The 17,319-nt window shown below is 41.3% G+C and overlaps 2 protein-coding genes across 2 annotated transcripts in view; one reads left to right on the top strand and one right to left on the bottom strand.

Annotated features, from left to right (window-relative positions):
• Positions 1-17,319, top strand: part of CLYBL (citramalyl-CoA lyase) — a 215,243-nt gene that overhangs the window by 161,392 nt on the left and 36,532 nt on the right. The window lies entirely within an intron of this gene.
• LOC309389591 (COUP transcription factor 2-like) lies at positions 2,349-13,030 on the bottom strand (the record flags this gene model as incomplete). The annotated part of the gene is made up of 3 exons (XM_081948143.1): positions 2,349-2,421; positions 6,467-6,949; positions 13,020-13,030. 3 exons carry the CDS (start codon positions 13,028-13,030, stop codon positions 2,349-2,351), a joined length of 567 nt encoding a protein of 188 aa, XP_081804269.1.

The raw sequence follows: 17,319 nt of genomic DNA, 5'->3' as shown, positions 1-17,319 counted from the left end.
ATCGGGTTTTTTATGGAAAGCAACTCTTTTAATGATGAACTTAATTTTGAAAGCCATTGTCTCAAACAACGGCAGTATCCTCCTGCCTCTCTTGTGGGTAGCAATACTGTTTTTCTATTAGGAAAAAAGCAGATTGATTGGGTAGATTACTTCCTATTTTCTGTGTTCTCCTGGCATTTATCTTTGGAGGGATAGAGCAGCAATACTGTGTCATGGCTGAGAATAAATATTGCTCAGTCATTTTTGCTAGCCTTTGGTAATTATCATCAAAATGTCTCAACCATTTGCAGCAGTGGTGGGTTTCAAGATTTTTTTAACCTCTTCTGTAGGTGTGGCCTGCTTTCTGGTAGTGGCTTGCCGGCCATGTGACCGGGTGGGAGTGGCTTGTCGGCCATGTGACCGGGTGGGAGTGGCTTGCCAGCTATGTGATTGGGTGGACGTGGCCAACTTGTAAAATGTGGTGAAACTCACTTAACAACGCTCTTGCTTAGCAACCAAAATGTTGGCTCAGAAACTCTTGTATTTGAAGCACGCAAGTCTTAAAGCTTTCAAGTTACAAGACCCTTGCACCCTTAGCCCTTTAGAAAAAAAATCCCAGGGGTATTCAAACTTGACAGCTTTAAGACTTGTGGACTTTAACTCCCAGAATTCCTCTTCTCTCTCTTCATCTTGATGATGTGCGGATGGGCGGGAGGAGGGAGCTGGAACCGGTTCTGAACAGCACTGTAGATTTGTGGAACCTCTTCTATAGAAGAGGTTAGGACTGGAAGGAACCCACCCCTGGTGTATACCCAGAAGCAGGGCTGCAGCAAAATCAAAGAGCTTCCATATTGATGTACCCATCAACTAGATACATTATATGTTCCCACTTTTTATTTCCCATCTCTCTCTTCATGAATGCAATGAGGTAAAAAATATATATTAGGCACCTAATACTACCGGTATGACAGCCCCAGGATTATTTTTGTACGAATTAATTCCTTCTACCGAAGATTAAAATGTTAAAAGATTAAGTGCCGTGGTGGCGCAATGGTTAGAATGCATTACTGCAGGCTAATTCTGCCCACTGCCAGCAGTTTGATTATCACTGGCTCAAGGGTGTCACAGTCTTCCATCCTTCCAAGGTCAGTAAAACGAGGACCCAGATTGCTGGGGGCAATATGTTGACTCTGTAAACTGCTTAGAGAGGGCTGTCAAGCACAATGAGGTGGTATATAAGCAGCGATGGGATTCACTTACCTTCCCTACCAGTTCACAAATGTGAGCGTGCTCACTCGCTCGCTTCGCTCACATGTGCCGTGTCTGCACATGTGCACCATCTCGGCAGGTGGGCGGAGCCTCCCACAGCTGCCGCTAGGGGTTTGCCCGAACTGGAGAATACCACCACTGTATATAAGTCTGCTATTCCTATTGGTGTTCTTCATCTTGATGATGTGCGGATGGGCGGAGGGAGGGAGCGGGAACCGGTTCTAAACCACACTGTAGATTTGTGGAACCTCTTCTATAGAAGAGGTTAGAACTGGCAGGAACCCACCCCTGATTTGCAGTATACATTCTTAGACTTTGAAGATGAAGGAGATGCATTTTTATGAATATTTTTTATTAAAAGAAGTCATTACAAAGATTTTTAAAGCCTACAGAAACATAGAAGATAGAAAAAGGAGTTAAAAGAAAAAGTGAAGAATAACAAAAAAGCAAGAAAAACACAGATATCTAAAGAAGCAGCTGAAGAAGATGCATTTGAACCTTCCAGATGGATTTGCCACATGGAGAAGTATTTGCTTGTTTCAGCAATCTGCATTAAGTTTTTGGGGGAGAACATTAGACCAATTAGGTAGCTCATAACAAAATAAAAGTATGGGCCAATAAATGTTTAAAAACCCTAGCCACCGCTCAAATACCAGTATCAATTTGAATGTTAAAATGTCAGCAGCATTCAGAAGTCAATTCAAATTTAAATTTTAAAGTGGCATCCAAGCAATTAGGAAGCAACCCACAGAAGTAGTTGCTACAGTAGATCAAGAGCTGTGATGGCGAAGTTATGGCATGCATGCCAGAGGTGGCACGCAGGACCCTCTCTATGAGCACGCGCCTTGTAGCCAATTGCTCTTCCAGTTTCCGGCGGACGCAGGCGTGCTGGCCAGCTGCTCTTCAGGTTTCCGGTGCTCTGGCATGCATGCGCACACGCGTTCCAGTTTGGGCACTCGATGTCAAAAAGGTTTGCCATCACTGATCTAGAGATTCAATCAAAAATGGACGGTCCTTTTCAAACCATTTCCATACTTCCATGTTTAAAAAAAAGATGGACCTCAAAGTAGATTGGCTTGCTAATTTTAAAAACATCGTGGTTATTTTTCTTGTGGTAACTCTTCCTTGTGATAGAACAAGCCCAGCATTTTTATTTTATTTCCTCCACTGACACTGATGAAGAAAAATAAGAAGCAACATTAACTCCCAAGTTATGTGGCAGTGAGAGGAGGAAAAGGTCCGAGAAGGAGAAAAGGCAAAGGGCTCCTCTCTAGATAAGGTAGATGAATCACAGGTAGGTGAAGACTCTACATTTTATCTCACTGCTTGGTCTGTATCTTTGCATACCATAATCACAAGATCATCATGAGCCATTTTGGAAACTACCTGAGAGAAGAAAAGTATGACATTTGTGGAGTAAAGTGAAATCATTTATTTTATCAGAGCAGGAAGAACTCTTGATATATTTGTGCAGGACAAACGTTGGGTCTTGGAAGTCAGTTGAAGGAAACTCCTGAAAGAATTCTCCCAGGGAAGTTAGCTTTCTGCACTCGATGTGGTGGGATATTTTAAAACCTGGTTCTCTAGCAACAGAATTTCATTTTGGGAGCTTTTTTCTTTTTTTGCAAACTGTTTAGTGTTCATGTGTCACTATCACGGTTGTGCCAGCTTGCACCTGGCATCAATATAAACAAAGCTTTGGCAAAGGCTCTTTCCTTTGGGATGGAGACATCTGATTTTCAAGCTGAAAACATGTCAGTGTTGCAAGACACTCCAAATAGCCTGCTTTTTAATTTTTTTTACCAGTATAGTAAATTAACCCGCCTAGTCGTGTTAAATGCTTTGCAAACACCGACTGCAGGCAAGGAGAAAAATGGCAAAAACAAACAAAAACACTTCAGTAAATGGTTGGCCTTGCCTTGCCGAAATAGCAGAAGCTGAAATAGGATATGGGAGCTGGAGAAGAATACAAAAGACAGAACGGCACAATTGAAAGGAGGTGTCGTTGGACTACTGTTGGCTTTCCCAGATCCCAGAACTGAGCGAGGCGTTTAGCAGAGCAAGGCTGAATTTAATCAATTCTTCAAAGGAGGGACAGGAGACAAGGAGTCCAAACCTTAACAAGCAACTGAAAATTAAATTGATGTAATAAACTGGTGCCGCGGCACATAATTAATGGTGTGGCTCTGACAAATTTTATAAACCTATGAGAAGAGCAACCTAGGGAGCATGAAATGGATGGAGCTCGAGTGGAACTTTTAGGTCACCTGGAAAATGCAGTCAGAATAGATTGCAAATCTGTGGGATGTTGGAAGGTGTTTCCCCTCTTCCAACAATCTTCTCTTACACAGCAATATAAAAGGCTGCAAAGAGAGTAAACAATGTTAAAGTGTTGGAGTATAAGCATTGTGTTCTTAGCATCCCTGTACTAATAGAGATATTGATCTTAAGTTCAAAATACATAGGGTTCCTACCAGTGGTGGGTTTCAAAAATTTTTAGAACCTCTTCTCTGGTGTGGCCTGCTTTGTGGGAATGGCTTGCTGACCATGTGACTGGGTGGGAGTGGCTTGCTGGCCATGTGACCAGGTGGGAGTGGCTTGCCAGCCATGTGACTGGGTAGGCATGGCCAACTTGTAAAATGTGGTGAAACTCACTTAACAACGCTCTTGCTTAGCAACCAAAATGTTGGCTCAGAAACTCTGGCATTTGAAGCACACAAGCCTTAAAGCTGTCAAGTTACAAGACCCTTGCACCCCTAACCCTTTAGGGAAAAAAAACCCAGGGGTGTTCAAACTTGTCAGCTTTAAGACTTGTGGACTTCAACTCCCAGAATTCCTCCTCCAGTCATGTTGGATCAGGGACTCTGGCATTGAAGTGTGCAAGTGTTAAAGCTGTCAAGTTACAAGACCATTGCACCCCTAACCCTTTAGAAAAAAAACCCCCAGGGGTGTTCAAACTTGACAGCTTTAAGACTTGTGGACTTCAACTCCCAGAATCCCTCCTCTCACCTTCATCTTGATGATGTGCGGACGGGCAGGGGGAGGGAGCTGGAACCGGTTCTAAACGGCACTGTAGATTTGTGGAACCTCTTCTATAGAAGAGGTTAGAACTGGCAGGAACCCACCCCTGGTTCCTACTCTAAGATTGTTGTTGTTTTCAGATCCTGCCTTGTGCATTTGGACTTGAAAATGGAATGAGAAATGCCTACTGAAATCTCTATTATGAGCCTGGCTTTGCAGCTCACCAGCGGAGAGTATAAATTGACAAGATGAATATGGCTGGAGATGTTAAACATAGCTGCCCCATTCCTACTGCAATAGTGAGTCACGTGAAAAATACACCAATGTAACCACAAAAACCCAATAGACCCTAAAACCCAAAAGCCAGTTAAGCAAAAGAGAGAAACAACCTTACAACTTAATATACAGTACATCTTAAATATTGTGGGTATCAACTATTATATGGCTGGCAACACCGTCAGCCAGATGCCTAGACCAGATTTGGCATTTTTACCCAGCTATTGTGTCCTTCCCATGGACCTGGCATAGGCAACGTTGTTATTTGATTGTGGCAGACAGTGGTGGGATTCACTTATCTTCCCTACCGGTTTGCAATTTTGAGTGCAATGGTTGCAATTTTTAGGACAGGTTGTAAGTTACTTTTTCCAAGGCTGTCATATCTATGAACCATTGTTATCAGTAGAGGACAACCTGCAGCCATTCTGAGAACATGGCTTTAAAAAAGTGATATCAATAACATGGTAAATAAATACATGGATAAGCATTAGGTGTGATTACATCAGTGACGTGCAGTCAGGTGAGGCAGGTGAGGCACAGCCTCACCACTCTCATCATGAAAAAAAAAAGTAAAAGGAAAAAGCTGAGCTAGTTGCTGCCTCACCGTGGATGACTCTGCTTAACCTCACTGGTGCTCTCCCTCCCCAAGTGTAGTGACTTCCTCCCCAGGCCCCCATTCATTTCTCTCTCACACACACACAGCTGGATAAAACTATATAAAAATCTAGCCCAGCTTCACTGATTACAAGTTTGAAAAGGCAACGTGGCTCCACCTGCAATCAACTCTGCTTAACCTCACTGGTGCTCTCCCTCCCCAAGTGTATAAGGTGACCAACCGTCCTCCTTTAGGGAGGACAGTCCTTCTTTTGTAAGTTCTGTCCTCCCTCGAAAAGTGTCCTCCTACATGTCCTCCTTTTTGATATTTGAAGGCTAATCTGTTGCGCATTATGTGACGTATTTTATTAAACAGTTTTTAATGGTGTTTTTTTTACTTCATCTCAAGTATATTGAACAGATATTGAATCTTGTGTTGAATTTTTATCTAAAGAAATGCTAGACATTAAAATAGATGACAATTGTCTCTTTGAAGACATTAGAAGACTGAATGTATATTTAAATTCTGAAAAATTAATACAATGGGAAAATCAACATGTTGAAATTGATAAAAGATGGGTGGATATTTTCAGCCATTTCAAAAATGAATATATTCCATGTGAACATTTATTTACAGTGGCGTAGCGTGGGTTGTCAGCACCCGGGGCAAGGCAAGTAATTTGCGCCCCCTAACCCGTTTATTCCTTCCCCCCCCCCATTCAGCTGGCCATTGTCACTGAGCAGCTTGCAGCCTTTCAATGGTCTCAAAATATGAAGCTGTGATGTTCTGCCTACTGACACAAAAGGCCGCCTCTTTCTGTGCTCAGTGGGACAACTCTGGGGAGTAATGTCCACACACACAGGCACACACACTTCTCATTCACAGCGATTCAGAGGGGCTCCATGAAAACAAAAACCGGGGCCTTGTGTAGACCCTATGTACCTACAATTTGTCCCCTTCTCCCACTCTTCCCAATATATACTTCCTCGACTTCTTTTTTTAAAATCCTCTTCTAATGAAAGAGAAGATAACTTTCCAAACTTTAACCTTAGGTCTGCACAGCTGACACAGATACAGCAGGACGTGCCTCCCAGTCAAACCACAATCTCTTGCCCCCCAGCCGACAACAAAACGCCCCAGAGAGCTCTCTCTCCCCCCCCACTTCGCCTTTTCCCATTTCTTCCAGGAAAATTGCGAAGAAGGGAAAGAGGAAGGGGGATGGGCTGGGGAGGACGGACGGAAGGAAGGCTGGTTTCTGAGGCCCGAATCCCACTTCCCAGCAAGTGCTGGAAGAGCCCCACCACCCCAGCAGAGGCCGCCCCCCACCTATCTGAGGTGAAGAGGACAATCGCTTTCAAGCAGCTGTATTCCGCCGAATCCACGTGTAGGGCTTTCAGCTTCTCCACCTGCTTCTGGAAAATGCGTATGTGGTCCATAAAGGCGACCACGCGGTCAGCGGACATGGGCGACGCGTGGAGGCCGGCAGCTGCCAAGAGCGGGGCAACGTGGAGAGGCATGGAGCACTGGGCGGCGTTGAGGACAAACAACTCACTCCAGGTGAGCCTCAGCAGGGCCACCTGGTCGGTGATCTGGAGGTCTGGGAAGAAAGGAATGTTCCGAGCCCATTCCACGGCGCTGAAAAGCATCCGAGCGGCCAACTCACAAATGTTCTCGATGCCCATAATGTTGTTCGGCTGCATGCACTGGCTGCCGAAGCGGGAGGTCGGGTAAGGCTCTGCCCGCAGCAGGAGGGAAATATATCCGGAGCGCGCCCCCCCCAGATGTTGCGCCCGGTGCGGCCGGCCCCCCCTGCACCCCCCACGCTACGCCACTGTTTATTTATACTTGTTCAATTTATGTTGTGCTGCCCTGGAACTAATGCAGCAGTTGAAAGAGTTTTTTTCAATTGCCAATGATTTTTGGACAAGTGAGAAATCGAGATTAAATGTTGATACTCTAGCTGCAGCACTTGCCGTAAAATTCAATATGAAGGATATTTCTTGTTCAGATATTTCCAATATATTGTTAGAAGATGATACATTGACAAAAAATATTAATTCAATGGAAAAGTACTCATTTAAATAATAATTAACAGGCATGTAAGCATAATTACAATATAAAATGTTGCAAATGTTTTTATTATGCATATATCATATTTTAGTGTATTATTGTTGCAATGAATAAAATATTTCTTTTATTTACGATATATTTTTTCCAATTTATTTGTCCTCCTTTTCATTGTAAAAAAGTTGGTCACCTTACAAGTGTAGTGACTTCCTCCCCAGGCCCCCATTCATTTCTCTCTCTCACACACACAGCTGGATAAAACTATATAAAAATCTAGCCCAGCTTCATTGATTACAAGTTTGAAAAGGCAACATGGCTCCACCTGCAATCAAACTACACTTGGGGAGGGAGAGCACAAGGGAGCACTGAGGAGACCACAGGAGGAGGCAGGAAGCCAGGCAAAGAGCCATGCTGTAGTACACACACTTCCCCCCCCCCAGCCTCTTTCTTTTGGAAGGCTCGGCTCAGCTCCCCTCCAGCTTCTCTGCCTCTCCTCTCACCCCAGCCTGCCAGCAGGAGGTAGTGGGTGGGCTTTATTGTGTTCCAGGCATTTCCCACCAAGACAGCAGGCTGCATTTGCAATGGTGGAGGTGTTTGGGAAAGGCAGCAGGGGAATGGGGGGGGGGGGATGGCAGAGGAGCTGCTTTCAAGCCACTGGAAAAGATATCCAATCCAACTTTTGTGTGTGGGGGGGTTTGTTTGAGAGTGAGTGAGAGAGGGAAGGGGTAGGAGAGATAGTCCAATCCAACTTCTGTGTGTGTGTGTGTGTGTGTGTGTGTGTGTGTGTGTGTGTGTATGTTTGAGAGAGGGGGAAGAAGGGAGAGAGGGAGGAAGGAGGGGAAGGAGAAGAAAAAGAAAAAGAAAGAAGGAGCAAAGGAGAAAAACAAATGCTGTCGCTTTAAATTGGAACTGAGCATGCCTGGCTGTGGAATTCTGGGAGTTGAAGTCCACAAGTCTAAAAATATTTGAAACCCAGCACTGTGTCAGTGCCTCACCAGTCATAAACCTCACCGCACGTCACTGGATTACATGAACAGTCAAAATAGGGAACCACTACCAAGGTTTGTGTAAGGTGTCAGAAGTGGGGTCCTTCGTTTGTTGTTGTCCAAGCATTGAACTAGATTGGGTAGTGATTCTAATCTTGTCCATAGAAAGCCAGGTGTCTTTTGAATTTGAAATTAATGTTACATTGATTAATCAGTATCACTGATTATCATTATACACTCTCTCCTCATTTAGTAGTAACAATAGTCGGTTGTTAAGCAAAATGGTTGCAAAGCAAACAGGATAGAGGGGGGAAGGAGGGAGAGGGGGGAGAGAGAGAGAGAGAGATGCTAGTTGCTGTTTCATTCAGATAAAGTTCTCTCCTACAGTGTCCTGTGCCTGGCCTGTTTTTTTCCTTTCCTTTCCTTTCCTTTCCTTTATTTTTTCTTTTCTTTTCTTTTTTCTTTTGTTCTCTGTAAGGGCCGAGAGATTGCTGAAACAAACTATCTCTGCCCGAGTTGCTTTTCTCCACAACACAATGCTTCCCTAAAAGGTGCTAACCACAACTTAACAAGTTCAGCTCTCTGACATTGATTAGTTGATCAGAAACCTTCCATTGGCTCTTGCTGCTTCCTGAAACTGCCCAGACCTTAATTAGTTTCACACTAAAGTATTTTGTTGTAAGGCATGTGAAATTTAGTTGTAAATGCAATCATTGGTTGGAAAATTTTATTGTTACTTCCTATTACCATTGTATTTGTGAATGGTTCTTAACCGGGGTACCCAAGGATGCTTTTTTTCAAGAGGCAATTGGATTTTTTTTGTTTTTCTTTGAAAACGTTTCACTTCTCATCCAAGAAGCTTCTTCAGCCCTGACTGGCTGGTGGGGAATGGAAGGATTTATTTTCCTTGCAGACAGCTGGTCATTTGCATTTTTTTAGAGAGTCATTGAGGCCACTTGGAGATTTATCTGTATCCTCAGGGTCACCTGAGTAGTGCAAACAAGTGTGGAGCCTTCTTGGAATTGCTGAAAGGACTGTTGTAGACTGGAGATAGATGATGTCATATCCATCCCTCTCTGTTGAGAAAGAGCTCTTCAATTTTGACATCAATGGTCCCTTTGACCCTTTTTTCAAACTACGGTTATCTCTGTCCAAAATGTGGACTTTGCTGTCTTCAAAAGAGTGCCCTTTGTCTTTTAAATGCAGATGGACTGCTGAATCTTGTCCTGATGGGTTTGTTCTCTTATGTTGTACCAAACGTTTATGAAGTGGTTGTTTTGTTTCCCCATTCTTGGAGGGTGGCTATGTCTATGTTACTATCCAATAAAAGTTTGGAAACATATTGGGTCTCCTGAGCACCTCAGCATTGATTTGGAAAATTTGAATAATACAGTATTTCCAATCTCTCTTGTCATTGGCATCTGAAAAAGTCCATTTTTCATTTTTGTTTTCGTTGCCATGTATTTTGAAAGTCTACAGAGCAGTCTGGCTGCCAGCAGTTGCTAATTCATTTAGTTCAGGCTATTGTGCTATCCAGGGTGCACCAGGAGGAAGTGAATTCTAGTAATTTTTACTTCTATTAGTTCTAGTAATTCTAATAATAGTTCTAGTAATGTTCTAGTAATAGAACAATCTATTAGATGCTAACGTTCTGTAATAGTGCTTTAGTAAAGTTCTAGCATTAGAACAACCTATTAGATTGTTAAGAACTAGTAGAAAAAGGATGGTGATCATGGAAAAGACAAATTAGTTTTCTTTGTGAAGATCTGTAAAAAAAAGTAGTATCACTAATGCAAATTTATGACTGTGCACGTTGGCTAATCTTATGATATCAGCAAGAAAACGTTCATCTACAAGGCAATTATGTTCTATTATAAAAAGTTTTACATCACTAAATACATAAATATACCTGTTCTTACCTAGGCCTCCCAAGATCATGAAGCAGACTCCTCATCCCAATAAAACCTCTTTTATTTAGGTTAAAGGGAATTCCTTTCCAGCAAAGTCTTTCATGAGATTTCACAACTACAGACCTTTATCAGGCTTGGAGAGTTGCCAGGCCAGTATCTTCTAAACTCCATGCTGTAGAAGCAATTACTTGGCAAGAAGTCAGAAACAGATCTTCACCCTAATTAATTGAACTAATTTTCTCCTGCAAACTCCCCTCAAAAACTGGGAATATCCAAGATATTCCCAGTTTTGTAGATAATCTACCCCAAAAAATTGGTAATTAGGTGGCTTTAAAATATCATCAATGTCATCAATGTTACCTTAACAACTCTTAGATCCTTGGTCACGACTTGAACTGTTAAGTTTTTACCAATCCCAGACTGTGAATCGAAGATTAAATCAATCAGTCATCACCATCATCATTATCATCATCCAATTTATTGAAATCGCTATATCAGGAGTCACAAAAGTCGAAGAAAAAGAACTGGAAAAAAATCATGAAATATCACATCCTGGCTATCAAAACTATGCGATTATGGATGAAACATGTAACAGTGAAATCCATTGTCATCAGGGCACTTGGTACAATGTCTAAGAATTTTACAAAACACATAAAGAAGTTGCAGATTCCTGCAATAACGCCAGCAGAACTGCAAAAAACTGCGCTACTTAGAACATTGTATATTTTAAGAAGGTACTTGATTGATACCTAGGACACTGGCAGCAACCCGTATCAACCATTAGCACCAGTCAATGGTATTTGTGATGCATTTTTAAATATTCAGTTGAGTGAATTTCATGTTTAATGAATAAAGTTAATAACAACAACAACAACAACAACAACAACAACAACAACAATAATAATAATGCCAGCATCCAAAGATACTTGGTTGATATCTAGGATGCTGGCAGCAACCGGTATCAACCGTTGGCGCCAGTTAATGGTATTTGTGATACATTTTTAAATGTTCAGTGTAGTGAATTTCATGTTTAGTGAATAAAAGAGATAATAATAATAATAGTTGGAGTCCCACACTAGAAATCTTTTTTTTAATAATAACCACCCACCTCAATCTGTTTGGTGGAAAATAGATGGATCAAGCAAGAGTCTATAAAGGAAGCTAATAATCTGAATCAAGGTTTTAGAAGTTAAAACCAGCATTTTATAATACTGTGATATTTTGGAGAATATCAAAGTTGGAAAATGAAAAGCATCAACATACACAGATGAAAAGTTTGCTCAATTTCAGACTGCAAGACTTTTAGTTCCCTAATGTCTCTTACAGGTAAGAGTTGTTCTTTGCTGGAGAGGGGCGGTTTTTAAAGATGAGAGGGAGAGAGGGAGGGGGAGAGAAAGAGGGAGAGAGATGCATGTTAGAATAAGAGCTAACAAATAAGAGGTTCAGAACTGCAGTCTGTGTTGAATGTGTTTCTTGAGCTTGCAAGGTTGTTCTTAAAAAATGTTGTTTTGGTTTGGATAGCTGCCCATCTTAATAGCATAACTCTGGGCAGTTCACAAATAAAAAATACTTGAAGGAAGATTCAAGAATGGTGATAAAATAGTAAATTAATATGTGTGATACTTATGCAACTTTGAGATAAGCATAGGGTAAACTCAATGTATCATTACTATCCTTCAGTCACCGTTAATTAAAGAATAAATGTTTTAAATTATTGGAAGTACAGGCTGCTAAATGTTATTCATATTTAATTTAATATTTAATTCGTATCCAATTTTGTTTTCAATTATTAAAATCAATCAGGAAATTATGTGTCAAATGCTCTGGAATCTCTCCTCTTACCAGCACAAAAATTAAGTTCCTTTATTAAGGATTTCTTTTTAGTGGTGGCAATGATTATACAACATATTGGAAGACTTTCCTTCCATGTTGCAATGGCTACAAAGCATTGCCGAGACAGATTAATTTTTTGAAAAAGGACATAATTAAGGGTGTGAAGAGGCCTTTTGAATGGAAGTCACAATTGCTATCTGTTTTTTTTCCCGATTACAAACTCTGCAAATTAAATATTGCATTGCAAGACTAGAAAAACTAATTTCAAAAATAAACTCGGTATGAAGCAATACTCAGTGGTTACAATTGGACTACGTGCTTTTGCTGAACAGCCCAATGAAACTAAGCTAAATATGTTTCAAACTTCAACAGCATCTCTAAAAGTGGCAATGAAATTTAGGATTGGCTTGTGGTTTTTCATGCAAAGACTGCATATATACACATTTTAGACCTTGGGTTGCTTTGTGGAAGGTAATACTTTTCTTTGGCTGAAGAAGCATTCACACACAGAAGCAGCCCCCACTTGCAGAAATCTACAGGAGTAGATTTCACAGTGAACTGGGGTTTCTGTAAATCTCGGCTTGGGTTTTATGTGCTAAAATTAAGCATCTGTGAATCCTTTTAATCCGACTGATACGCAAGCTGAAACTACAATTACAATTCCATAGTGGAGTTTCTGGGCTACTTGCATTTATGGCAACTATTTCATTTTGGAAACATATGGAGACGAAGTGCACTGAAATATTACAGGAATTGATTTCAGCACCTCTCAAGGCTATTGAAGAGCAATTTTTTAAAAAATCACCAAATAAAAAATATCAACTTCCCGAAGTACTAAAATTATTTTGTGGGGTTCTTTTTTTTTGTTTGCTGTTTTTTTTTTGCTTGCTTATGGCAGTGACTTGCTTACATGCCTAAATTAGCTAAATATACAGAAAAGCATGTACTGCAGGCAGACTGTGGAAAACATCTCTGTGGGAGAATACAAATGGCTTTAGGAGATGCCAAATATAACAGCGTATTTGCATGCTTGAGGATGAGCTTGTGCGTTGTCAAGAGAGAGCAAGTGCTTACTAGGGTTACCATATGTCCATCGCTTTCCTAGAGATGCCTCCATTTCGATGCGTAAAGCTCTACCCAGCTGGATTTTTTGCCACATAACTTTAAAAAAATGTATGGTTCTGAATGCCAACTGTTCCAGTTTCTTGGATTGGTGCCTCAATCCAAGCTGGTTGATGTGGCGGCTATTGCAGCAAGATAGCAGGATCACGAGAAACTTGGGGGGACTGTTTGCAGAGAAAGTACTCCCCAGCTGGGCTGGGCACGTTGCAATTACGATCCTTGGCCACTATACCAAGACTGTAAGTATGCCTCTCTTTGCAAGCTCTCTAGCTGAGCTCTAGGCTAGCAAGGGCATATCAGAGTGACTGGAGTTAATCCACCCCAGGGCAGTGGCTGAACAGAAAATACTGGGAGGGGAAGAACCAAGATTAGATTCTTCAAAAGAGCCTTATAGTCCAGAAGTTGGTCCTTGCATGTTTTGCAACTACTTGGAAACATCACAGATACTGCCAGCTCTACCACCAGTAGCGTTGGCAGCAATGTTAAGATGAGTCACCTTAATTAAGTGGATTAACTTTATCAATGTATTGTAAAAAAATTAGGGTTTAGAGGGATATTGTAAGAATCCCACCAAAGGAGATGCAAAAAAAGGGAACACCATAGGGTCTGTTTGTTTTGCAATAGCAATAGCAGACTAATATACAGTGGTGGTATTCTCCAGTTCAGGCAAACCCGTAGCAGCGACTGTGGGAGGCTCCGCCCACCTGCCGAGATGGTGCACATGCGTAGATGCGGCACGTGTGAGCGAAGCGAGCGAGTGAGCACGCTCACATTTGTGAACCGGTAGGGAAGGTAAGTGAATCCCATCGCTGCTTATATACCACTTCATCGTGCTTGACAGCCCTCTCTAAGCAGTTTACAGAGTCAACATATTGCCCCCAGCAATCTGGGTCCTCGTTTTACTGACCTTGGAAGGATGGAAGACTGTGACAACCTTGAGCCAGTGAGAATCAAACTACTGGCAGTGGGCAGAATTAGCCTGCAGTAATGCATTCTAACCACTGCGCCACCACGGCACTTAATCTTTTAACATTTTAATCTTCGGTAGAAGGAATTAATTCGTACAAAAATAATCCTGGGGCTGTCATACCGGTAGTATTAGGTGCCTAATATATATTTTTTACCTCATTGCATTCATGAAGAGAGAGATGAGAAATAGTGGGAACATATAATGTATCTAGTTGATGGGTACATCAATATGGAAGCTCTTTGATTTTGCTGCAGCCCTGCTTCTGGGTATACACCAGGGGTGGGTTCCTTCCAGTTCTAACCTCTTCTATAGAAGAGGTTCCACCAATCTACAGTGCTGTTTAGAACCGGTTCCAGCTCCCCCCGCCCATCCGCACATCATCAAGATGAAGAGCGAGAAGAGGAATTCTGGGAGTTGAAGTCCACAAGTCTTAAAGCTGTCAAGTTTGAACATCCCTGGTTTTTTTTTTAAAGGGTTAGGGGTGCAGGGGTCTTGTAACTTGACCGCTTTAAGACTTGCGTGCTTCAAATGCCAGAGTTTCTGAGCCAACATTTTGGTTGCTAAGCAAGAGTGTGGTTAAGTGAGTTTCACCACATTTTATAAATTAGCTGCCCCACCCGGTCACATGGCTGACAAGCCACTCCCACAAAGCAGGCCACATCTACAGAAGAGGTTCTAAAAAAATTTGAAACTCAACAATGGTATACACCAATAGGATGCCATAGTCTTTATTCTGTAATTAATTACGTTTGGAAGGACCCCAAACATTTCTTTGCCATGTTAATTATTCCCATTTGTGGAGATGGATCTTTAGGAGAAAAAAATATATAGCCATATTAGCTGGAGGTATTTATGTGATACGTCTTTCATGTGGTTATTTAATTAGTCCTTTTTCTGGTTTCAACAACACATTAACCCATAAACTAGCCAAGCTTGCTAGTTTAAAACAAAAAGAAAAGAAGAAGACTTTTGTCAGTTAGCAGCCACTCATTATTTTGACACATATCTTGGTCTGTGCCATATGACAATTCAACACTGGTTCTCCATGTCTTTTCCTGTTGCATCTGTCCTTTTAGGACTTGAAATAAATAATGAGTGTGGGCTGGGAGTGAACAGGCCATAGAGATAAATAAATGTTGTGTCCGCTTGAACTACAGAAGGGATATTGGGTAGAAGAATCCCATCTCCAAAAATCCTGATAATCTTAACTGTTCCCAAAATTAAAATCTTGACATTCAATGCTACATATATTTCAAAAAAAGCAAAATTGCCTCCGAAAATAAATCCTAATGTTATTATACCTAATATTTCTATTTCATGGCAAAGTAGTGATGGGTGGGGGAGGGAGGATTTTTAAAAATAAAGGCGGTATCCACAATGCATATAAAGAGGGGCGGGGTACAGAGGTGGTATTCTACTGGTTCGGACCGGATTGCTCGAACCGGAAGTAGAAATCATGGGTGGCTCCGCCCCCCAGTTCCCGGCTCTATGGCATCCTAGTTAGGCTATTTTTTTTCTCCAAAAGCACATGTGCACAAGAATCTGCTCACGTGTGGAGGTGGTGCGTGCAAGCTAAGAGCGTGCCTGCTCTTATTTGCAAACCTGTAGGAGAGCTAAATGTATACTACCCCTGGGGGGGGGGGGGTATCAAACACATCATTGTAATCTTTTAACCTCATGGAGATGGTGACTTTATATTAGACGGTGACTTTATATTACGTTCCAGTTCCATTCAGTTTTTAGTCTCAGTTGGGTTACAGGATTTTAAAAAGAAAAAAATACATATTCAGAAAAGGGTTTTTTAAATTAATTGGACAACTATAATTTAAATATGAGAGAAATAAATTTTAATTGGAATATGGAATGTTTCCTTAAATCCTCCCATGTTTACAAATGTTGCTTATGTGGCTTTGGATGAAATGTAGGGTTGATGTCTGTTTTTCATTTGTTAAAAAAGGAGTAGTAATCTAACAAAAGGAATGGATAATCCTGCCTTTCTATTCTTTGCTGGAAAAGTGGGGTTATTCATGCAATAAATACATCATTTATTTTATTTGGGGCAGGATCTCCAGATTCAATTTTGACTGCTTCCTTAATACATTTTTTTAGCTTTGGAGAATAGGAAAGAGCCATTACAAACTACATTTCAAGATGCTTTTTTTAGAACAAAAGTGGTAGCTAAATTGTTCTCATTATTTGCCTTCACCCACCTATTCCTTTTGCTTTTAAAAAAAACCACGCAGTAATGTGATTATTTGTCCCAGTCGCATTCTCAGCAGGGAAATGGGAAAGAAAATGACCAGGCTGTTTAGACTTGGCATTTCTAGAGAAGGGGCATCAGCTTGTTAAATAAGTTTTGCTCTTGGCACCAAGTAATCCTGCAGGACTAATGGCCTCCTTAAGAAATATGTAGGTTGCTTTTGACAAAGAAAAGCTGAAATCCAGAGTATGGTGATTCTTGGTATAGACAAGAGACAAAAGCCTCAGCAGTGTCAGGCTGAATAAACAAACCACTACAGGGGCTAACATTAAATCATAATTGCATGTTTTATCATGTCAGTCCTGTCACAAAACAGCTAACTCTAGCTGCGACTACAGTAATTAATTTTCTACTGCCATCGGAAATATATGGAGTTACCCCTTAACTATCAAGCAGAAGCTACAATCTGCTTGCCAGTATACCAGATCAGATTTTTTAACATTTCATGCACTGAAAGGTACTGTAATTAAACAGTCTTCTTGGGGTGCTGCTTTGCACAGCCACTCCAGCTCACATACCCGAACAAAGCTCCATTCTGATCTATGCCTCTTTTGTTATATTTAGCACCATTAATTTGTCCATTACTTTCTGACGTTTACTGGCATTTACCTCTGCAAAAGCCACATGTCATAGAACAATGATTTCTTCCCTCTTTCCCCCAACCCTATGGCAAGAGCAAGAAAAAGGGATGGAAGGGGGGGGAGGGAGGAGTTTGCCAGCATTTGGACTACAATGTGGATGGTCAACTCCCCCTAGTACTAACAAAGAATCACTATCCCCATTATTGCCGGTCCAATAAAAAAAGAAAATATTTACCAAAACAGGTTTTATCTTTGCAACCTGGTGTGTCTGGCAAATCTACCTCAAGGCTGAAAAAAATGAATCTTTCCCCCCCCCCCCCCATATCTAGGGGAAATTATCAATAAAGACATGGTGTACTGCTTTTCTTTTCGTTTTCCAGTTCTGAGCCCATTTCTCTGATTTTAAAAGGGAGGACGTGTGTGTGACTTCCTGCTTAGGATGCTCATTCA

The sequence above is a fragment of the Natrix helvetica genome (genome assembly GCF_964273705.1).
Source record: "Natrix helvetica genome assembly, chromosome: 3".
Lineage (NCBI taxonomy): Eukaryota > Metazoa > Chordata > Lepidosauria > Squamata > Natricidae > Natrix > Natrix helvetica.
This window is presented reverse-complemented; position numbering and strand designations above follow the sequence as displayed.